We start from the raw sequence: 23,561 nt of genomic DNA on the forward strand, positions 1-23,561 counted from the left end.
AACATTGCTGGCCCTTCCCCACCGCACCCTTCCTATTCCTTTAAAATCGGCCGGGCTGCAGAGAGACGACTGAGTGACAGCGCAATAGGCCAATCACAGGAGGACGCGTATAAGGCCCACCCCCAAGGCCTCGTCCAACCGCGTGCCGGCAGCGCCCGGAATGGGACGGTTGCGAGGCGGTCGGTTCCAAGTGGGCCAGGGTGCGGGGGGGAAGCGGGCCTGTACTCGAGGACTGCAGCGCACTCTGCGCGCGAGGACTGGAATTCCGGCCGCAGCTGCTGGGAGTGACCCGGCCCAGCGGGACGGCGGGGGACTGACCTGTGCCTAGAGCCCATCCTAGCACGCGGGGTCTGCCGCGAATCCCTGGCGTCCCCTCCGGCGCAGTCTTGGAGCCACTTTCCCGAGCGGAAGTCCGCCTGTGTCTCGGGCCCTGGTGGGACCTGCTAGGAGGAATGGCTCCGCCGGGTGAGGCGTTGCGCATGGCTCGACAACGGGGTCCCGCGGCCCGCAGGCCTTGGCGAGTGGGCCCTCGCCCGCAGGATACTAGTGCTCGCCACGCAGGAGCTGGCTAGGCGGGATCCCCTTACCCTGCGGGGCAGGGGCATGGGCCTGGGCATGGGTTCGGGCTCGGGCTTTTGGGCTCGAGGGTCTGACGAAGAGCTGGCCAGCGGGTGGGATTGCCGCGGAGGAGGGGTTGGGTACGGGTGCGGCGCGGAGCTGCGGGTCCCCCCGAGGCCCAGCCAGGGACCGCGGCCGCGGATAACGCTCGGGCTGACTTAACTCATTCATTTGACTTGCGCGGGCTTCCGGGCCAGGAGGCGTAAGAGTGAGCTTTTGGCCAAATCATCCTGTTTTTTAAAAAATATTTATTTACTTATTTATTTGGTTGCACAAGGTCTTGGTTGCGTTAGGTAGGGTCCTGAGTTATGGCATGCGAACTCTTAGTTGCGGCATGCATGTGGGATCTAGTTCTCTGACCAGGGAGCGAACCCGGGCCCCCTGTTTGGGAGCACAGAGTCTTAACCACTGCGCCACCAGGGAAGTCCCTCGTCCCGTTTTTGGACCATGGTTTCCTTTTTAATGAAAGGGGCAAGACAGTCAGTCATCTCTCTTTGGGAGCTTAGAGCATGAGTCCTGAAGTTAGAGTCTCCGGTACAGACTTGGAGTCTGCCACGTATTCGTTAATGTGACCCTGTGCAAGTTACTTAATTTCTCTGCCCCTCAGTTTCTCATCTGTAAAATAGGTTAGTAAAGTTATCTATCTCATGAATTACAGTGAGTGTTAAATCAGATAATCTCCTTGCGTAGCGTGGAACAGTGCGGCACTAAGTAAGCGCTCAGTAAGCTTAACTATATTGCTAGGTATTGAGTGGGCACTGTGCAGGATGGAACCTCATGTAGTCTCACAACAACTTGGGAAATGTGTACTGTTATTATTTCCATTTGACAGACGGAATATCAGAGAAGGGAAGTAACTTGCCCCAGGTAAAAGTGAATAAGTCAGTGAGCTCACTGCTCCATTATTTGAGAGGTTGAGGATAATAGAGCTCCTGCAGTTTGGTTCTCACCTAGTTACGTGTCTTAGGGCAGGTAACTATTTCTGAGACTCAATTTCATGGTCTGTAAACCGCACTCACTTGGATGTTGAGAGGATTTAATGACTAAATGGATGCAAACTACTTAGCATAGTGTGGGCATACCGTACACATGTTAAGTGCTCAAATTTTAGACCCCGCAGTTGTTATGATTAATATGAGGTGGGAATATCAGGATTCTGGCACAGATGCTGTGTTAGGGGAACTTACAGTCGACCTGGCAAAAGCTAGTCATAGTTACTCACTAGATCTTAAGGTATTGAGTGCGTGCATACGGGCCTCTCACTGTTGTGGCTTCTCCTGTTGCGGAGCACAGGCTCTGGACGCGCAGGCCCAGCGGCCATGGCTCACGGGCCTAGCCGCTCCGCGGCATGTGGGATCTTCCCGGACCGGGGCACGAACCACGTCCCTTGCGTTGGCAGGCAGACTCTCAACCACTGCGCCACCAGGGAAGCCCAGCATAAGTATCTTGATTCCTCTTTTACATCTTTCAATCCATTATCGATTCTGGCTTTAACTTTGAATTCTAGCCAGACTTCAACCACTTCTCAGTACCTCCATTGCTGTCACCCTGGGTTAGACCACCAGCATCTTTTTTCCTGGGTTATGGCAGTAGTCTTCTATCCTTACTTCTCTGTAATCTCAACACAGTATTGTTTATTCTCAACACAAAGTTCCTGTTAAAATGTATGTCGAGTCACTCCTCTGCTCAAGATTTTCCCGCGGCTCCCATCTCACTTTATAAAAGCCAAAGTCCCTATAATGCCCTGTGGATTTGGCCTCTGCTACGTCTGTTACCTTGTCCTTACTTCTCAACCCTTGCTTAATCCTCTCCAGCCATATTGTTCTCTTTGCTAAGGCGAAAAACACCATCTGCACTCCTGATTCAGGGTATTTGCCCTTGCTTTTCTTGGGATAGTTTCCCTCCAAATTTCTTTATGACTTGCTCCTTTTCCTTGAGGTTTACACACAATATCTTTATTTCTTAGGGCTTCACAGGCTACCATATGTAAAATTACAGCTCTTCCTGATATTCCTTCTGTGCTTTATTTTTCTCCATAGCACTTTTCACCTTCTAAGATGATGAATAACGTTTCATAATTATTTTGTGTAATGTCTTTCTTTTCCAACTAGAATGTAAGCTCCATGAGGTTAGGGGTTTTTGTTCTGTTTCCTGTTGTATTTTTAATACCAAAAATAGTGCTTGGTACATAGTAGGTACTTAATAAATATTTGATGAATGATGATCCACATTATAGATCTCTTTCTAGTTTTTTTCAAGAGCTTTTGCATTCTTTAGGTTATTTAACACACACGAGGACTTAAATAACACTAACACTCATGCCCCTAGTGTAGGCATCCCTTCTACAACATTCTCTAAAAAATAGTGGAGTGCGAACTCCATAGATAGACCTGGGTTTGAGTCCAAGATTGGCTATCTCCAAGCTGTTCTGGTCCTCGGTTTTCTTATTTGTAAAATACCTTTTTTAAGGTATTTAAGGTATTTCTAGTTCAAACTAAATTTGACGCTATAGGCAAAGGAGCAGTAATCATTAATGTTAACCTTGTGATTACTGTTACTTGGAAGGCAGACTGTTCATGAAGCTGCCCATCTGAATGCGTTTTTTTCCAAATGAAAAGTAGAAATGTTCCACTTCTGTGACTTCTCTCTGTCCCCTGGGGCGTAATGGATGAGGATTGATTTTTCTTTCCATTTATTCAGCAAATATTAATTCAGTACTGCTGTGTGCCAAGCAGTGTGCAAGATCTGGAATTACTGGGATGAATAAAAGCAACGGTCTCTGTCCTCATGAAGCTTACAGTCTAGCAGAGGAATAAGACATTACACTACTAATTTTAGTTGTGAAAAATTCTGCATAGAAGTGCAGGTTGCTGTGAGCAGATATAGGAACAACAACAACAATAATGTAATAGAAGGAGTAGCTAACATTTATATAGCACTTACCTATATATGTGCCAGTCACTAGCATTTTCTGTATTAACGCATGTAATCCTAACAACCCTGAGGTAGATACTGTTATAATCCCACTTTACACTTGAGAAAACTGAGACACAGCTGGTCACATTGTAACTGCCATGGCCACCTTGCTAAGAAGTGACAGAGCTAGGATTTAAACCTGGCCCCAGAAACCTCGTTGTTTGCTACTTTATAGTACTGGGACCTCATCCAAAGGGGGGCTGTTGGGAGGCTTCTTAAGGAAGAGATACTCGAAATCTCAAAGTCGAAATTAAGCAGGAGAAGGCATGCAAAAGAGCTGGGTGGGAAAGAACACGACTACTTAGAGGAGCAGAGAGCAACAGATGAAAGAGTGGGGGAGGAGATCTGGTTGGGACGGGCAAGGCCACGGGGAAGGATTCAGGATCGGGTTTGTCCTACGAGGCATACGAGTTACAAATGTACTTGAGATGGGAATGGCATGATGAGTCCCTTGCTTTAGAGGCACAGAAGCTGCTGGGAGGACTGTCGTTCAGAGAGTTGAAGACCATGCCCACCACTTCCCCAAGGCGTGTCTCCAGGTTGAACCTCCCAGTTCCCTCACCTTCCTCACATAATTTGGTTCCCAGACCTTGGTGTGCCTCATCATTGGAACTTCGTGTAGAACTTTGGAATAGTGTGGAGTGTATTTATTTAATAGTCGTTTCCCCCCAAGGTTCAAGCACTGTCTTCCTGTTGGCCCTGACAATCATAGCCAGCGCCCATGCTCTGACGCCCACTCACTACCTCACTAGGCATGATGTGGAGAGACTGAAAGCCTCGCTGGATCGCCCTTTCACAAGTTTGGAATCTGCTTTCTACTCCATCGTGGGACTCAGCAGCCTTGGTGCCCAGGTGCCAGATGTAAAGGTAAAGACCACTTTTGTCTTGGTGGCCTCATGCCTTCACTGGGTTCCTTTTGTGTACTTCAAAACTAACCCTTGCTCATTTGAGGATAACCAAGGCAGACCCAATATAATAAATATTTATATCAGTCTGACAGATCCTTTTTTTTTGTTGTTTTTTGAATGCCCAATATATGTTAGGACCATGCCAGATGTTTTAGTAGAATATAAAGGAGAGCAAGTCATAGATTCTTTAGAAACTTTTTTTTTTTTTTTTTTTTTTTTTTTTGCGGTACGCGGGCCTCTCACTGTTGTGGCCTCTCCCGCTGCGGAGCACAGGCTCCAGGCGCGCAGGCTCAGTAATTGTGGCTCACGGGCCCAGTCGCTCCGCAGCATGTGGGATCCTCCCAGACCAGGGCTCGAACCCGCGTCCCCTGCATTGGCAGGCGGACTCTCAACCACTGCGCCACCAGGCAAGCCCCTCATGCTGTTTTTGAACATATTTCCTTATCTCTTTAATTCCTATAAACTGATAGTTAGCTCTTGAGGCTTAATTATAATCAGGGTCAGTTTTCTTGGCAGAAATAGTTCATAGGCAGTGCTGTGTGCTTCCTATCAGTGGATGCATAATATCTGATTGTTTCATTTTTAGTTATGATAAAGTTGAATCAGTGGATTCAGGTGTTGTCATACTAATCTATCTCCTGTACACAGTATATAGTAGGGACTTGTTTTTTATCCATTCTGGCAATCTCTGTCTTTTAATTGGAGATTTAGTTCATTTATATTTTTTTGTAACTATACTGTTGGGTTTAAGTTTACCATCTTGTTTTCTATTTATCCATTTTTTTCCTCGTCCTTTCCTGTCTTAGATTGAATCTTTTTTTTTTAATATTCCAGTTTATCTCTTATATTGGCTTTTTAGCTTACTTATTTTTTTAGAGGTTGCTCTAGAGATTGTAATATGCATCTTAACTTATCACAGTATACTTTGAATTATTATTTTGCCACATCACGAATAAGGAAGGAACCTTATAACAATATATTTCTCTTTAAACTCCCATCATTTGTACTATTGTCATACTGCTTACATTCTTTCAAGGGTCATGGCCTTGTCCTGTCTGTTGTCCAGCATCTCAGCTTCATCTATTTTGTTCAGTTTTACAGTTATTTATGACAGGCTGGTAAATTCAGTACGTTTATTTCTGTCCTGGTCAGAACTGGTAGTCTCTGTTGATGTCTTGCAATCCATTGCAATTGTTATTGTTTTTGATGCTCAAAATGTCCCGTTTTTGCCAGTGGGCCAGAATGTCTCTCTGTGTGTTTTGTTTGTTTCTATGTAATCCAGTAGTCTTTGAGAGTTTCTGATGTCCTTGGCTTAAATATTTTCTGGCCGAGACTAGAATCAGTAATTGTTATTATTTATTTATTTATTTATTTTATTTTATTGCGGTATGTGGGCCTTTCACTGCCACAGCCCCTCCCGTTGCGGAGCACAGGCTCCAGACGCGCAGGCCCAGCAATCATGGCCCACAGGCCTAGCCGCTCCGCGGCATGTAGGATCCTCCCGGACCGGGGCACGAACCCGTGTCCCCTGCATCGGCAGGTGGACTCTCAACCACTGTGCCACCAGGGAAGCCCCTGTTATTATTTATTGAATGTCTCATGTGCCAGGTACCCTGGATATGTTATCTTGAGTTGTCTTCATTCTATATGGTCAGAAATATTATCCTGTAATAGAGGAGGAAACGCAAGCTCAGAAAGGTTAAGAAAATTGTCCAGTGTCTGCCAACCATCATCTGCATAATGGCCCCCAGGTTCAAATCCAGCTTGAAGCCTGTTTTTGTAAATAAAAGTTTACTGGAACACAGCCACGCCCCTCACTCACATATTGCTATGGCTGCTTTTGCACTTTAACAGTAGAGTTCAGTAATTACGGAAGAGACTTATCTGGCCCCCAAAGCCTAATATTTACTCTCTGGCCCTTTACAGAAAGTTTGCTAATCCCTGCTATGTGAGAGCTGTGCTTATTCAGATTTCTTCCTGACAGCTATCTCTTGTTGCTGCCCAATATTTCCTTCCTGTGTGTGACTGTTAATGAAACAGACTTCCCTCATGTTGTTTTAAACCCTCCAGGTCAATATACCTCCTAATAAAATTAGTTTTGTTCAAGAGAAAAGAGTACAGGCAGCAGTCGCTAGTCCAAGTTTTTAATTCTGGCTCCATCTCTCTGTAAAATGGGAGTTGTGATGCCTTCCTCATGGGATCATTGTAAAGATAAAGTGAAATCATATTATGCCTAGTAAGTGACTGGCCCACGAAAGGCCCTTTGAATGGTAGCTATTATTATAATTATATAATATTATATTATAATTATTTAATAATTGTTATATTATAATTTTAAAAGTTTTGCTTCTATTTATAATTTATTCAGGTGAGTTCAGACAATGCTGGCGCAGATACTGTATGGAAGGCCCACAGTGTCTGTAAAGGGCTTGGGAAAGAGAGAGAACAGACAATTGGGAGACATAGGGTGGAGCAGTCTTGACCAGTAGAGGTTTTGTATCATAAGGTGTAGGAGAGAAAATTGGAATATTAGGCTAATGTTAAATTTTGGCGGATCTGAATGCAGGATGAGAGTTTTCTGCTGGTCTGTTTGAAAATTCTGTGGGACCATAGGATTCCGTCTAGGGGCCTCCTGGAGGAGTGAGGAGTGAGGCACTCTCACTCTAACTGAAATGATACTTTTTAAAATTAATTTATCAATCAATTAATTAATTAATTTTTGGCTGCGCTGGGTCTTCGTTGCTGCATACGGGCTTTCTCTAGTTGCGGCGAGCGGGGGCTACTCTCTGTTGCGGTGCATGGGCTTCTCATTGCAGTGGCTTCTTTTGTTGCAGAGCATGGGCTCTAGGCGCATGGGCTTCAGTAGTTGTGGTACTCGGGCTCAGTAGTTGTGGCTCGCTGGCTCTAGAGCACAGGCTCAGTAGTTGTGGCGCACGGGCTTAGTTGCTTCGCAGTGTGTGGGATCTTCCCGGACCAGGGCTTAAACCCGTGTCCCCTGCATTGGCAGGCTGATTCTTAATCACTGTGCCACCAGGGAAGCCTCAAATGATGCATTTTTATCTGTCTCATGATTTAGAGCTGCACGTGGATTTAGGTTGAACTCATGCCCCTATAGGTTTTCTCTGCTGATGTAATGGGTTTGAGGGCACGTTGGTCAGGGCTGAAGACATAGGCTGAAGCCATCCAGACAGCTGCAGTGCAGTGTGATTTGGGGGTAATTGCGTGATTAGCTGTGGGCTTTTTATTCATAATACAGACTCTAAAGTCACATTGGTTGGCTTCAAGATCTTGACTTCACAACTACACCACTGAGTAACCTGTGCAGCTTACCGAACCTTTCAGAATCTTTATTTTCTCATCTGCAAGATGGAGATAGTTATAGTACTCAGCTCACAAGTGATGGATGTAGGTTGGTTGGCATGGTGATGGCATGTAGTAATGGGTGTAATCAGTATTAGCTCTTAGTAGTACTATTACATGGTAGTAGCAGTAAATGTATGTTGATTGACATTTTATTTTTTCTCCTACTGTCATTCCCATTGCTTAATGCCTAATGAAGAGGGTGTTCCACAAATATTTGTTGAATTGTAAACTTTAGCTTAATAGAAATGAAAGTTCTCTGAATGTGCCTCTTAATTGGAAAATAAATGGGTTAATCGCGTACTTCATTTTAATCACTTATGAAATGTGCTGTGGTGATGGTGTGATGTGTACATTGTAAGCAGTGGAAGGAAGGGAGTTGTATGGATATTTTGGAGTTGGTGAATTTCCTTATTAGAGGTGTACACTAAAGAAATCCATTGAGAGAGAGTCTCTGTTACTGTCACTTCCATGTAGTGGGATGTGTCCTGCTCAGCTGTTGTTGCTTTCAGCTGAGTAGAGAGAACTCCCTCAGTTCTGCTAGATGCACTGAGTTGGTTGTTCTCACAGATAGATCATTAGGGGAGATTTTGGTTATTTTGTCGAAAGAGATTCAGCAGCAGAACTGAGAGGAATGGGGTTTAATAAGAATATGAGAGTAGAGCGCAGCTCTGGGAACAGTGGAGTGTGGAATGAGAGTTGATTTTAGGTGTTATGAAGACTGAACATCTTTCATTTTGGTATCAAGTACTGTGTATGTATATTTTAAAAACATAAGCACATGAGAACGGCGATTTTATAGATTTTTTTAAAAAAATAAATTTATTTTATTTATTTATTATTTGGCTGTGTTGGGTCTTTGCTGCTGCATGCGGGCCCTCTCTAGCTGCTGTGAGTGGGGGCCACTCTTCGTTGCGGTGTGCTGGCCTCTCATTGCGGCGGCCTCCGCTGTTGTGGAGCATGGGCTCCAGGCACACGGCTTCAGCAGCTGTGGCACATAGGCCCAGCAGTTGTGGCTCTCGGGCTCTAGAGTGCAGGCTCAGTAGGTGTGGTGCACGGGCTTAGTTGCTCCGTGGCATGTGGGATCTTCCCAGACCAGGGATCAAACCTATGTTACCTTGTGGGGTTAAGAATCCCCACACGCCGGGCTTCCCTGGTGGCGCAGTGGTTGAGAGTCCTCCTGCCGATGCAGGGGACGCGGGTTCGTGCCCCGGTCTGGGAGGATCCCACATGCTGCGGAGCGGCTGCGCCTGTGGGCCATGGCCACTGAGCCTACGCGTCCGGAGCCTGAGGCCGGGAGAGGCCACAGCGTACTGCAAAAAAGAACAAACAAACAAACAAAAAAGAATCCCCACAGGTGGATCCTTAACCACTGTGCCACCAGGGAAGTCCCTATAGATATTATTGCTTAGCTTTTTATAAGACTTAGGAACATTGAGGGTTATTTTGTATTCATTTTAATGAAAATATTAAGTAAATGGGAGACATACTATGCAAAAATTGTGATGGTAGATTAGATTCTAATGACTGAAATCAGGACACATTAGACAGTGTTCACAGGTTGTCAGTCAATCAGGCACTTTCCTGATCTGTGAAAGGGGATAAGAATATCTACCTTATAGAGTTGTTGTGAGAATTAAATGTGATAATAAGTGTAAAGTGCTTAGCTCAGTATCTGGCACATGGTGAGTGTAAGGTAAGTATATCTGTATCCATTCAACAAGTGCTGAGTGCTTTTTGAGGGCCAGGCACTCAGCCAGTTACTGGGAATAGCAGAGAAGCAGGCACTCCTTCAGGCAGTAATCATTTTATGGAGCATCTGCTATGTGCAAGGTATTATGCTAAGTGCAGAGGAGCTCATTAACTAGTGAGAGACAGGAACCATAAGAGAGAGAGCAGGTGTGAGTACAGAGACACATGTAACATGTAGTGCGTGGAAAGTGCCAGGGGAGTCCAGAAGAGGGAGCTGCTCACTCACCCGGTCTTCTGAGAACACTTACTCTTAGTTCCAACCTTGTACAGGGGGAGTTACCATCTGCGATGGCTGCTACACGATTCCTTTAGTCATTCATCAGATGTCTAGTGAGTTTCTGCTGTGTGCTGAGCATGATGCTGGGCACCGGGGATTCAGTATTGAACAACAAAGAGAGCGTCTGCCTTTTGGAATGTATACTCTAATAGTGGAGACAAGCATTAGTCGTGTAATAAATATATACATGAATATTTATAACAATGGTAAGTTTTATGAAGGTGAGATGTATGGTGTTATAGGTGTGAAATAGGGGACTTTGACCTGGTCAGGGAAGGCACTTCTAAAGAAATCTCTGAACTTAAATCTCACTCTGTATACCCCTAAATTACAACTCCTTGAGGGCAGGAACTTTGTTGATTTTATTTGTTGTGTATTTCCAGTATCTAGAGAGCACCTGGCAGGTGGTAGTACTCAATAGCTGTTTATTAAATGAAGGAAGGTATGATGGGTCTGAATTCTAAAAGGAAAGTAGGATTTAACCAGGAGATGGGGAGGGAAGAGACTTTAGCCAGAGGAAGTAGCACGTGCAAAGGACCTGTGCAGTTAGGGAGCAGATTACATTTGAGAGACTGCAAGGAGGCTGTGTAAGAACAGAGAATGCGAGAGAGCTAGAGAGGAAGGCCGGGGCTAAGCCTCCGTGCCTTGGTAGTCAGAGGGAAGATTTTGCTTTTTCTCTAAAGAGAAGTTGATTTTAAGCAGCAAGTATCAGGATCTAGTTTTCATTTTGGAAAAGTTTCTGTCCTGCCTTGTGGAGGACAGACTTTCGCAGGGGAATATGGCACAAGATTGAATGCTGGTAGGGTACAAAAGATAACACCTGGACTTCTGACTTTTGCCACATGAATGGATGGTTGGGATTCCTTAGGATAGGAATACAGGAAGAGAATTAGGTTTGTGCAGGAAAGATCATAAATTCGGTCTTAAAGATGTTGAGCTTAAAATGCCTTTGAATCATGTAAGTGGCCTTTGAGAGAAGTCTGGGCTGGGGGTACAAATCTGAGAAATATCTGCATAGCGGTTCTGGATGAAGCCATGGGCATGATTGAGATCGCCTAGGAAGAGAGGGGATGGATGAGAAGTGGGCCTAGGAGTTGAAAAACTCCAGTGTTAAATGGTCAGGCAGAAGAGGATGAAACTTGAGGAGCAGCTGAGAAGGAGGAAGAGAGCCAGGGGAGGGCAGGGGAATCCCGGAAGCGAAGGGAAGGGAATGTTTTAGAACAAGGAAGGTTCTATCTAGGGTTAAGGGCATGAGCATTGGAAAATGTCCTTTGGCTTCCATAATTTGGAGGTCATTGGTGGGAAGAGAGAGAAGGAAGCAGCTGGAGGGGAGAGAAGGATCAAGGTAAGTTTTACTTTCAAATCAGTCTTAAGTTTTGTTGATACATTAGGGGTTACCAGTGGAGAGGGAGAAGCTGAACTGACGAGATGGATGGGCTTCCTGATGGAGAGAACAGCCCGTACTAAGCCTAGAGGCTTAGAAGTGCTTGTTGTGTTGTGGGGGCCGTGAGTTGGCTGGAGCAGAGGGGTGGTCAGAGAGCATGTGGAAAAAGCCGGCCCAGCTACCAAGACCTGGTGTGGATGGAGGCTGTCGCCAGCGTGTGCCGCAGTAGCCTGCACAGAGCCTGGCAAGATTACAAAGCCTAGACTGAGAGGAGACGGGAGTTGGGGGCTGCTGCTGGAGAGGAAAGGGCAGATGAGAGAGAGAGATTTACTGTCTTCCTGGTTGCTGATTCAGGCTGGGGAGTTGTAGGGAAGAATGGACTGAGAAAAGCACTCATGTCCTTCACTCAGGAGGATATTTAGGTAGCTGGGCACAGAAAGTTGGAGGGGAACAGATAGGGGATGGACATTTAGGAGGCCATTTTCAGCCTTCACTTGTGAGGGTGAGTGTGGAACTAGGGCAGCAGGAGTTGGAGTTACAGATCCCTGCAAGCGGCCAGCTGAAGCCTCAGATCTGGGTGGGCTTACTGAGGGTCCAGAGTATGTTTTGTGAGGTCCCTCATTTTTGCCACTATTAAAACTAAGCTGTCAACATTTTGAGCTTTGAAGCCACAGACCCTTGGTACTGTTTACCTAGATCTGTCTGTGCAAACGAGTAGGCATGATGCTGGTTTTATTCAGGAGCAGGTCGTTTTTAATAGTCCCTTGAGAGAGAGAGACAGGTTGTATAGCTCAGACTCTGGAGCCAGGCTGCCTGGGTCTGAATTCCAGCTCCTCCATTAAGAGCTGAGTGACCTTGGGCAAGTCAGTTTCCTCTCTAATGCCCCAGTTTTCTTGTCTGTAAACTTAAGGTAATAGGAGGACGTAATGCATAGATCCCCCTATTAAATGAGAAATGCATATACAGCACTTGTCAACAGTGCTTGACACATTTTAAGTGCTCAAAAATTGGTAACAATGACCATAATCATTGTCTGGGGCCTTGGGTGTTGTTCCATTGCTAAAGCACCAGATGGCGACAAAGCACACATCTTAAGCTTGCCCACATTCTGCTGAAAGGATTCCTTGAGTAGGTTGTTTTCTTCAGATCCCTAATTTGTGCAGTATGAAGTATTTTGGTTCTTTTCTTTTTCTTTTTGGATTCTTTCAGACTTCTGGTTGAAACTCATTTGTTTGAGACTCTTATTTAAGTATTATTCATAAAATTTAAAACAAAAGTTTTTTGGTTGAAGTAGCGCATGCATACAGTAAAATACCAGATAATACAGAACAGCTATTAGTGAAAAGCAACCATCCATCCTGTGGCCCACCTTGTCCTACTCCTGGGAAGCATCCACTTTTAACTGTTTTTATTACCATTTAATTTTGAATAGCTGAATTTTATATTACCTCAACCAAAATATTTAGTGCTATAACTAGCTATTAAATGTTATTTCTTAATATAGTAGGAATAGCATGGGTTTTCTTATGTGCCTACTCTGTGCCAGGCACTGTGGTGGGAATTTTTCAAAGTCTCTGCTCTCAAGTAACTAGTCCCTGGGGGGGGAGGTAGTTAGTACAGTGTGGTAAGTGCTTTGGGGGAGTGCTCGGGAGGGAAGGCACCTGGCCTGTCCTGGATGAATGTCAGGGAAGGTTCTCTGGAAAAGGTGACATCTGAGCAGAGGTGAAGATGGGACCTGGTTTGGCAGGCAAGAAGGACAAGGGAAAGGTGCTCCTGGCACGGGGTGGGGGGTAGCAGGGTCAGGAACATAAATGGTGAGAGCATGTTATGTCTGGGAAGCTGCAGTGGGGTGGAGGGTAAGATTTTGGAGTTGGAGGTGGGGCTGTGGTGAGGAAGCTGGCACAGAGAGTGAGGGTCAGTCATGAGGGCATTTTAAAAAATATATTTATTTATTTATTTATTTATTTATGGCTGTGTTGGGTCTTCGCTGCTGCATGCGGGCTTTTCTCTAGTTGCGGCGAGCAGGGGCTGCTCTTCATTGTGGTGCACGGGCTTCTCATTGCAGTGGCTTCTCTTGTTGCAGAGCATGGGCTCTAGGCACGCGGACTTCAGCAGTTGTGGTGTGCAGGCTCAGTAGTTGTGGTGCCTGGGCTTAGTTGCTCTGTGTCACGTGGGATCTTCCTGAACCGGGGCTCGAACCTGTGTCCCCTGCATTGGCCAGCGGATTCTCAACCACTGTGCCACCAGGAAAGTCCCAGTCATGAGGGCATTTTATGCCAGATCAGAAACTTTGAGTCTTGTTCTGAGAAGGATAAGGAACCACCCAAGGGTTTTAATAGCAGAGTAAGGTGGATACACTTGTCACCAAGACAAAGCTTGTGGTGCTGGCCGCATGACAGGCCAATAATCGAGAGATGAGGTATTGGGGCAAGGAATAAAGACTTTGTTCAGAAAGCCAGCAGACCGAGAAGATGGGCTCATGCCCCAAAGATCCATCTTGCCTGAGTTAGAATTCAGGCTCCTTTTATAGTAAAAGGGGTGGGAATAAAGTCAAACACTTCCCGGTTCCCATCAGCCTCCAGAGGGGTTGTGTTAATTTCTTCCTCCCTGCAGTCATTCACAGGTGGACCTGGTCGGGATGTTTCCTGTGAGCTAAACAAAGATATTTTAGCTTAATGCTCATAACCTGGGAGGTCATTCCCAGAGTTGCGTCATCATGTATAATTTAAGCTTATAGTCAGCATCCCTTTAGTGATTAACTTGTAATAGGATACAAAAGGTTCTTCCCTATTACACTTTTGCACCTCGTAAAGATCACTCTTGAAGCAGTATGCAGAATGGATTGCATGACTTGAGACCAGTTAGGAGATGAGTGTAACAGTCTCCATGAGAAATGGCAGGGGCGTGACATAAGGCAAGAAGGGAAGCCAGAGAGTGGGGATCGGGTTTGAGAGATTCGATAGGCTTGGAGGGTGAGGGAAAGGTCGAGAATGAGTCCTAGGTTTCTGATTTAGGTAGTAGGTGCATGGTGATGCCCGTACATGAGCCAGAACGTCCAGATGAAGAAATAGAAGGTTTCTAGCTTATGTTAGATGTGTTGAACCTGACTTAGCTTTGGAGACATCGAAGTGGAGACACTGCCATTTATTAGCTTTGTCACCTTCATTACATTACTTACCAACTCCAAGCATCAGTTTCTTATTCTGTTAAATGGGGATGATAGTATCTGCCACAGGGTCCTTATGTTCATTAAAAGGAAGAGCATCATAAACACCCCACACAGGTTATGGCCAGAGCAGGTGATCAGTGGAAGTGGTTCCTTTCTAGGTTCAGAAGGACGAGAGTGCCTTCAGGTTTGCTCTTTCTATGAAGTTAGCATTTTGGGATAATACAGTGTTCTGTGGAAAATATCTGCTTGAAAAATGAAATCTTGTGTAGCTCTCATACTTTAAGCCATCATGGATTGCTGAGAATTATAAAAACACATACAGTTTTCCTAATCACTGTGAATTTCACCACTTATCATTGACTTTCCCCCCGTTTAGCAAGCATGCACCTTCATTAAATCAAACCTTGATCCAAGCAACGTGGATTCCCTTTTCTATGCTGCCCAGTCCAGCCAGGCCCTCTCAGGGTGTGAGGTGAGTCCAGCTTCTGACATTTACATTTACTTTAAACTGTAAAGTGTATTTTTAAAAAGGGAAAGTCATGTCAGAATATTTTTTTTTTTAGCAGTGAGACCCCATTAAGTGTGGGTGGGAATTCCATTCTTGTGATTTTTTTTTTTCTTAAAGAAATAGACTTTTTATTTTTCCCAAGTTTTCACTTTTCATGAATTTTAAATAACTTTTTCCTATAGTTGCCTCTCTTCTGGGAAGTCTTATTTTTTTTCTTTTAGTCTCCCTTTAACATTTAAAAATGTTTAAAGCAAAAGAAGAATGCCCCCACGCCAGATTTCTAGAAATCCATTTTTTTGAACACAGGAGAAGAGCCATATCAGTAGACAAGTGACTTGCCAGAATCTTTTTAAAAGTGTTATGCTGAGGTTTTACAGATATTTAATTCTCGCATCTGAGATGTCGAAGAGGGGTGATCACAGCCCAGGCGGGTGGTGTGACCTCGGCAGTTGCTCTGCCTGCCATCTTTGGCGTGCCTTCCACAGGCTGGCAGCACCTGTTCTAAACTCTGTGTCTACCCATCCTTTCTTAGATCTCTATTTCAAATGAGACCAAAGATCTGCTTCTGGCAGCTGTCAGTGAAGACTCCTCTGTGGCCCAGATCTACCACGCAGTTGCAGCCCTAAGTGGCTTTGGCCTTCCTCTGGCTTCCCAAGAAGTGCTCGGTGCCCTTACCTCTCGCCTCAGCAAGGAGGAGACCGTGCTCGCGTAAGTCACCATCTTGAGCGCTTCTCAGGCTACTATCCTGAGAGGCTTCATCCACTGGTTTCACAAGTATTGTCTGGGCACCTGCTATGTGCCAGGTGCTCTGCTGGCACTGCAGATGTCATATTGTGCTAAGGCAGGTAAGGTCCGTGTCCTTGTGCAGCTCGCCAAGACACGGTCTCCCTCAAGCTGCTCCAGCAGAAGCAGATACTGAGTCCGAGCATAAACACACTGCCACAGAGACACGACTGCCTTTGAGGTTAGGGGCTGAAGCAAGGGTAGGGGTGACCGAGGGAGAGTGGGGCCAGAGAGCCATGTGCATCTCTTACTGCAGCTTGGCCAGGCCATGGTGAGATGTTGGCATTGGAGGCTCCGCCCTGGAGGAGGGCTCACGGGTTCCCTTGGAGAGGTGGGGGAAGTAGGGCCTCAGAGGGGGGAGTATTCTAGGGATCAGACCCTGCTCCTCTGCAAAAGGCTCAGGCGAAGGAGAAGCACCTTATAGGAAGGAACTATACGTTTAAATGTTGCAACTGACTCAAGGATGTTTACTAAAGTTAAAAGTAATAGTATATGTAGTTTTTTTTTTTCCCCTTTGACACTGAAACTCCTCATTTAACACAGTATATGTATTTTTCGTTTTCTGTGTGTCCCCCATTTAATTGCAACCCTGAGACAGATTGGAGCACCTGGACTCCTATTCATTGTTCAACAAGATGTTAGTGACACCAGTTCCCTACTGCAGAATAGTCCAGTTGTTTCCCAGGGTTTTTTCTTTTTCTTTTTTTTTTTTTTTGCTGAGAACCAAAATGTTTCTAAACTTGAAGCTTTGTTAAGGGCAGGGCTCACAGTCAGTTGACGTTCTCCCTGTCACTCTCACGCCCTATTCATATTCACATGGTCAGTAATCAGTGACTTTGGGGCTGGTACGTTTCTCAGGAATGACATTTTCCGCACCCTTTGCCCAATGCTTGGCCCTGTGGTCCTCCTGTTTCAGATTACATTACTTTGATCTCGTCCCATAATCCCTTGTGGAATGCCTCTGCAATCACCACCATATCTCCTGTCATGAGATAACGGTCAGTGCCTTACTCTGATGCCACCTTCTACAGAAAAATCTTTCCCTTTCCCTCTGAGCAAAAAGGAAAATCTCCCTCCTCTAAACCCCAGAACAGAAAGAAGTACAAAGAAAGTACATCCATTTTGGAGTGAGTTAGACTTGGGTTTGAACACCAGCTTTGTTTCTTCCTTGCTGTGTGACTTTGGGCAAGTTAGTAACCTCTCTGAGCCTCATCTGTAAAATATTACCAACAATCCTTACATCATAGAACAAATGTCAAGATTAAGTAAGATAATACATGTGATGAGCCTAGTGCAGTGCCTGGTCTTAACGGGCATGGGACAAATGGAGTTTGTGCTCTCTAGAGCATTTCCTTCTTAGGTCCCTTTTTTAGGGAGCTGGTTACTTCCTTGGTTGTATTGTTTTTTCTGCATTAGATTTTAAGCTTCTTTACTTACAGTGCTCAGAGAGCCTGGCACATGGCAGATGCCCAAGAAAGAGTTAATGAAGGCTGAAACTATACTTTTGTGTTTCTATTCTATCCTCTTGCAAAAAGCTTCAGGTAGAAAGACCACACGCTTGGGGTGAGAGAGAACTGTGTCCAGGCTCTTCTACTTAATACCTCTGTGGCCATGAGCAGGGTGTTTAACCTCCCTAAACCTCAGTGTTTCCATATGTAAAACAGGGAGAATGATATCTGTCTCATAGGGTTATTGTGAAGATCAAACTGGCAGCATGCCTTATATAATATTACTACTAATTTACCCTATTTAAGCAAATCTGATATAGATTAGGACTCTTCTAAATGGGCCTTCTACATTTAACTGGACTTATTCTAGGAAACGAATGTTCATAAACTTGTCTAGAATGGTAAAAAACATTAGTAGCTTTGAATGAACAATTTGAAAAGATTCTATTGTGGTCTCTCATAACCCAATTTCTTTGAATCATCTGCTGTTTATTAGCAAGACAGGATCTGCTTTCTTAGCGTTTGAATATAGTGCTCCAGAGGGAGAGAAACTGCTGGAGTATAAGTAATTAAAGCCAATGACAAAACTTTTCAAAAGCTAAGTGGATTAATTTCATTCTAAAAACTTCTGAGGTTGTTACCAGCATGACGCTTATTCGTTCCAAAGAAGAGAAAAATGATATCTTAATTGAAAAGTTCTTTCTAGGCTCTCGTAGCAGCCTTTTCTGGGCTCAGCATTTATCACGGGCAGATGTGGGATTTTTATCTTGTTTGGAAATTCAGGTTTCATTTTCTCAAGTCTGTTCTAACAACAAGCATCCCAGAGGGGTCATTGAACACTCTGGGGCTTCCCTCTCTGTGAATTGTGACTCCTCTGTTTTCCAGCTTACCATCTTAATGGAATTCGTTTTCCATGGAGGGAATCTAAATTGTTACGATTGTGATGAAAGCGGACAGATTCTCGCTCTACATTCCCCAACACACCGACTTGATAAATGGTGGTTTTACACAAAGGCCCGGTCATCCCTTGGGAATTTGGGAACCTTTCTGGGGTGGACCAGCAGTTGGCTTAACCACCAGGGGTCCTCAGCTTTCTCTTTTCCACCCCGAGAAGCACCATTTGTATTTTTCAAGTTATCCACATTAAGAGAATAGAACGTAATAAAAAATCTTATGTGGACATACTTACTACATTCCGCCTTAAAAAGTTTATCTTACAGAAATACACTCATAAGTGGATAAAAATATATGAATAAACCATAAAAAAGAATGAGGTACTGATACATGTTACAGAATGGCGAGCCTTGAAAATGTTACGCGAAGTGAAAGAAGCTAGACACAAAGGGTCACATTTGTATGATTCCATTTATATGAAATATCCAGAATAGGTAAATCCATAGAGACAGAACACAGGTTGCCAGGGGCTGGCGGGGAGGGGACAGGGCAGGGGATGGGAAATGGAGTGAAGCTGTTTAATGGGTATGGGGTTTTATTTTGGACTGATGGAAATGCTTTAGGACTAGATAGAGGTGGTGATGGCACAGCGTTGTGAAATACACTAAACGCCACTGAATTGTTCACTTTCAAATGGCTAACTTTATGTGAATTCACTTCAATAAATTAAAAGGTGTATATACGCATACAGCCATGAATAAGGGTTCACAGTTACAGCATTGAACAGTTACAGTTCATCTAAGCAATGCAGTGCTATGTCGTTGTTAATAAGGATGAAATATATTTATATGTCCTCACGGAAAGATCTATATAATCTAAATAAATTGCAGGACAGTTATCTTTTAGGGGTAGGCATTACAGGAATTTTAACTTTCTCCTTTAGTAATGTATTTGAAGTTTTGACAAATAGGTACTTTTATAATCAGGAGTAAATAGTAGGAAAAGAAAAAAAGAATAGACGCTGGTTTGAGAACCAGATCTTCTATTTCTTTCATCTTATTTAATGCCTAAAGGACGGGTGGCTTCCAGGTCTCCGAGCAGGATGGTGACAGCACAAGCGTTAGCTGAGTGTTTACCGAATGCTTCCTGTTTATATTGCATTAATCTGGTTTCAGAAAAGTTGCTCCAAATTCTACCCAACAACCTACGTGTGTAGATTCCACAGTACTTCTTTGGTTTTGGAGTAGGAAAAGTAGAAAAGAGGCAGCCAACCTCTGCCCAGCACAGTTCCTCTTACAACATGGGGATGCCAAATATACCTTCATTCGATGAATTGGCTCCTCTTCTCCCTCTAAGTATATCTCTTCTAAATCTGATTAAGTCTTAGTCTGGTGTTCTATATGTGATGCCATTAGGAACCAAACAGATTTTCAGAGGGGGGTGACCTGGTGCACCCTCTCTTCTCTCTGCCCTCAGTACTTATGTGGATCCTGCTGCCCAGATTGCCTTCTCTCTAGCTGTAGTGAACTTTGTAATGTAATGGTCTTTTTTTTGGTGGGGAGTGGGGTGGGCGCTGCATCACGTGGCTTATAAAATGTTAGCTGCCCGACCAGGGATCGAACCTGGGGCCCTGGCAATGAGAGTGCAGAGTCCTAACCACTGGACCACCAGGGAATTCCCTGTAATGTAATGATCTTTGTTACATCTTTCCCTAGACTGTAAACAAGCTCCTTTGGGACCGAGGCTGTCTTATAGTTCTAAAGAACAAGAGCGGGATATATGTGTAGGTATACCAATACAGGAAGGGGAAATGGAGACTTGCCATTCATTGGGGTTCTATTCTCTACCTTTCAGAACAGTCCAGGCTCTACAGACGGCATCCTACCTGTCCCAGCAGGCTGACCTGAGAAGCATCGTGGAGGAGATTGAGGTACAAATTTATTTTGGCAAGTGAATTTCCCAGCTTCTGTCTTTGAAACTCTTTAGAAGAGTCTTGCAGATAGACATGAATGATTTGTTGCGGCCAGTTACCTTTCTTTTCATATCCGTGGCACACTTTTGTTCTTTGTACCAGAGCAATATTTCCTAGGGAATATTTGTTAGGCTCGTATAGTTACACCATCAGTTAGCAACAAACTACTTCAGTGTTTTGTAGGTACAGTCTCATAGTCTACAGATTTTAGAGCCTAACAAACCTGAACTTCAAATTTTTTTCTACTTCTTATTACTTTGTAATCTCAGGCAAATTATTAATGTCTGAGCCTCACTTTCCTTACGTGGTGGTGGTTAGGAACAAGCGAAGTTCTAAAGTGCCTAGTACAGAATTGGTGCTCAGCAAGTGGTCACTGTGGTTTTTGTTATTCCACTACCCTTTCCACTGCCCACGACCTCCTGCTGCTCAGAGACTGCTTCCATGGACCGCAGAGCCGGGGATGACGGGCACTCTGACAGTGTCATCGCTGGATGCCCCACAGGCACATTAGCTGCCTCGTCACGTTGCCCAGGAGAGCAGTATGTCTCTCTTCATCCTTTAGAGCATTGAATAAGAAAGAGAAATGCTCTGCTCTGGAGGTTGTTTCCAAATGGATGGCCATCGATCCATCTGTGTCACGATGCTTCCAGGGTGAACTGTGGCTGGGCCCACTGGCCTTCTGCCCAGAGCAGTTGGTGCCTTCAGTGCCATGGCTCCTGGGCTTGGGCTTGAGTCGAAGGGGTCAGGGAAGGAGCACTCCGAGAGCTGCAGAAGATACTGTTCTCTTCAGATGCCCATATGATATACGTTACTCTCTGCCTAAGCACCTGTTTTGAGAAAGCACTAAGTGACTGAGGTGGGCTGCAGACTTAGAGTGAGATTTCTCAAAACCGTCTGCACTGGGGTAACAGTGGTTTGTACGTCTCATCTCTGTTATCACTTGACTTCCATTCTGCCTCTGTTTTGTTGTGCCAGGACCTTGTTGCTCGCCTGGATGAACTGGGAGGTGTGTATCTTCAGTTTGAAGAGGGACTGGAAACAACGGCATTGTTTTTGGCTGCCACCTACAAGCTCATGGACCACGTGGGCACCGAGCCATCCATTAAGGAGGTGCCTGTCTATATAACAGTTCTTGGGCGTGAAAACCAAAGGCGTTGTTGGCTTTATCTGCTAAGGGAAGCTTTTTTCAGAGAGGACAATTCAGCTAGCTTTGGGGTGTCTTGGGTTAGGCATTGAGAATGAGAAACAGAAAAATGTAAAGCCTGTTCCTGAGAAACTGGTTGTCAGTGGGATAGACGTGTAAAGAAATTGTTATACTTGCTTTAAATGGCGTACGGACACATCATGAGATAGAGACAAGAAGGCCAAGTGTATTACTCTCGATCCACCTCCCATTCCTTCCTGATGCTCCTTACCGCTTGTCTCATGAATGCTTTCCATGCTGGTGGCCTGTGCAAATCCTCTTTCTCTTGAGAAGTGCCCTGTACTTCAGAATTGCCTGTTCTGCTCTCTCCCCACTGACCCTCAGCAGTGCCTAAGTCTGAGCTAATCTGTGCTGATTGACATAGTTCACTGAGAGGCATGTGTGTCTACCAGACATCCACCAAGAGTTAATTCTTTTCTTTCTTTCAAGAGGAGCTTGTTAACCTGAAAGAACCTTTAGTTGGAATGTGTGTGGGAAGTCTTGTGAGTAGGACCCTCTTTGTACCACTTGTTTGTAAGGTTACCAACCCTTGATCTAAAGGACTTAAAATACAAGCTGCTGCTGTTTTAATTTTAGGAGGAAAGATTTGGGTTCCAAGTCAGAACTTGCACTTCTTTTGTGAATTATGAATGCATTGTGAGTTCTGTGCTGAGTTTCAAGTAAACAGTAAATAATTACCTGTCTTGAGTAATTTGAATTAATTTTGTATTTTCTCTGGAGGATATGATCTAATAATTTATTCATGTATTGGCCTTTTTATGTTGTCTTTTCCTTCATCCTAAGTTTAGGAGACCTAGAGATACCACACTCTATTTAAATTTCTGTTACGGGTGAAAGTGCAAGAATGTGGGTCTTATAGTACAAATCATTTCGGGATTCTCCTATACACAGTACAGTACATGAATTGGCGATATTCTACATAAAACAACTTAAACTTTTTCTTGCTTTATTCCCAAGCTGCTACTAACCAGGTATTTGGCTGGGATAATTTTGCTGTCACTGCTTTTGACATAACGATTCTGGTGAACACTCCCCCATTTTAACATGTCAACAGCTTACTGATGGAAAATGTAATTGGTACAATTAAAGAAAATTATTTCATGTCGACTGTGAATAACACTTTCGGGAACAGGGAACTCTTTTGTTAGACGGTAGATTTTAAAAAACGAAACTGATTGAAGTGGAAAATGTTTCCTCTTAAGCAAACAACCTCTAGAATTTTAATAATGCCTTTTAGATTCTACTTTTTTAAAAAATTGCTTTCCGTTTTCCCCTCTAAGCAGCCCATTAGTTCTTAATGGAGAGTTATTTTAGTTTCTTTCTAATGTACACTTTGGCTGTGAAGTTTGGTCTTGTAAACACCAACTTAGCCCCAGCATACTGCTTAGAGGTGGGTTGGCAAGGAAGGGAGCTTGGGTGGGAGGGTGAGGGAAATCAAGAAAGGACATATTTTATTGTGGAAGGACTTTGGAGACAAACAGACCTACATGTGAATTTGGGTCCTGCTTTTTTTCTTTCCATCGTAACTTGTAGGAGTAACTTAACTTCCTTTAGCCTCAGTTTCCTTATTTGGAAAGGATTGATATCAGTCTTTTCAGGATTTTTGTCAAGATTTGAGTTAATGCTTGTAAAGCACCTGTCACAGTGCCTGGCACATACAGGTATGGAACAAATGGGTACTGCTATAGGTGTTTTATAATATAGTTTCATATCTCAGTAGTTATCTAGAAGTACCTTGCATTTGTATAGTAAGCATCCATAAATGGTTGACAGATAAATGCATTAATTTCAGTTTGTACTAGAAGATGGAAAAAAACAACCAAATTCAAGTTTTACGCTTAAATGCAGAATATGTGCTTCCCCCACCCCTACCAATTTGGGTTACTGGCTAAAAGACCTTCCAAGTGAACGCCTAGAAAAAGATAAGGAATGACTTGAGCCAGGTGGGGAGGGAGGGGTGGCTGGCCACCTGTCTGACTGCTGCATTTCCCTTTTCTTTCAGGATCAGGTCATCCAGCTAATGAATGCCATCTTCAGCAAGAAGAACTTTGAGTCACTCTCAGAAGCCTTCAGTGTGGCCTCTGCTGCCGCTGCACTCTCCCAGAATCGCTTCCATGTACCTGTTGTGGTTGTGCCTGAGGGCTCTCCTTCCTACACTCAGGAACAGGCTGTCCTACGGGTATGACTTCCATGCCCCACATGCGCTGCTCTGATTGCTGTTTCCAGTGTAAGCCTTCCAGAAATCCAAAGACTGGTACACAGCTGATTGTAACCCCCGTGAGGACAGACCCCTTAAATGAAGAGCAAA

At 44.3% G+C, this 23,561-nt stretch overlaps 1 protein-coding gene across 5 annotated transcripts in view; it reads left to right on the forward strand.

The window, feature by feature from the left end:
* Positions 1-266: 266 nt before the first annotated feature.
* Positions 267-23,561, forward strand: part of RPN2 (ribophorin II) — a 53,968-nt gene continuing 30,673 nt past the window's right edge. For 3 of the 5 annotated variants that reach the window (XR_012326285.1, XM_004313910.4, XM_073792977.1), the window contains exons 1-7: positions 268-465; positions 4,268-4,461; positions 14,821-14,916; positions 15,485-15,660; positions 19,932-20,007; positions 21,025-21,159; positions 23,256-23,432. Coding sequence is in view for 3 of the 5 variants with exons in the window: in XM_004313910.4 (XP_004313958.3) it covers positions 453-465; positions 4,268-4,461; positions 14,821-14,916; positions 15,485-15,660; positions 19,932-20,007; positions 21,025-21,159; positions 23,256-23,432 (867 nt within the window). In the remaining 2 variants the exon portion in view is untranslated. Of the gene's footprint in view, positions 466-4,267; positions 4,462-14,820; positions 14,917-15,484; positions 15,661-19,931; positions 20,008-21,024; positions 21,160-23,255; positions 23,433-23,561 lie in introns of all 5 variants that reach the window. The other 2 variants (XR_002179538.3, XM_004313911.4) reach the window with 2 other exon arrangements.

This window comes from Tursiops truncatus, chromosome 15 (genome assembly GCF_011762595.2).
Source record: "Tursiops truncatus isolate mTurTru1 chromosome 15, mTurTru1.mat.Y, whole genome shotgun sequence".
Classification (NCBI taxonomy): domain Eukaryota; kingdom Metazoa; phylum Chordata; class Mammalia; order Artiodactyla; family Delphinidae; genus Tursiops; species Tursiops truncatus.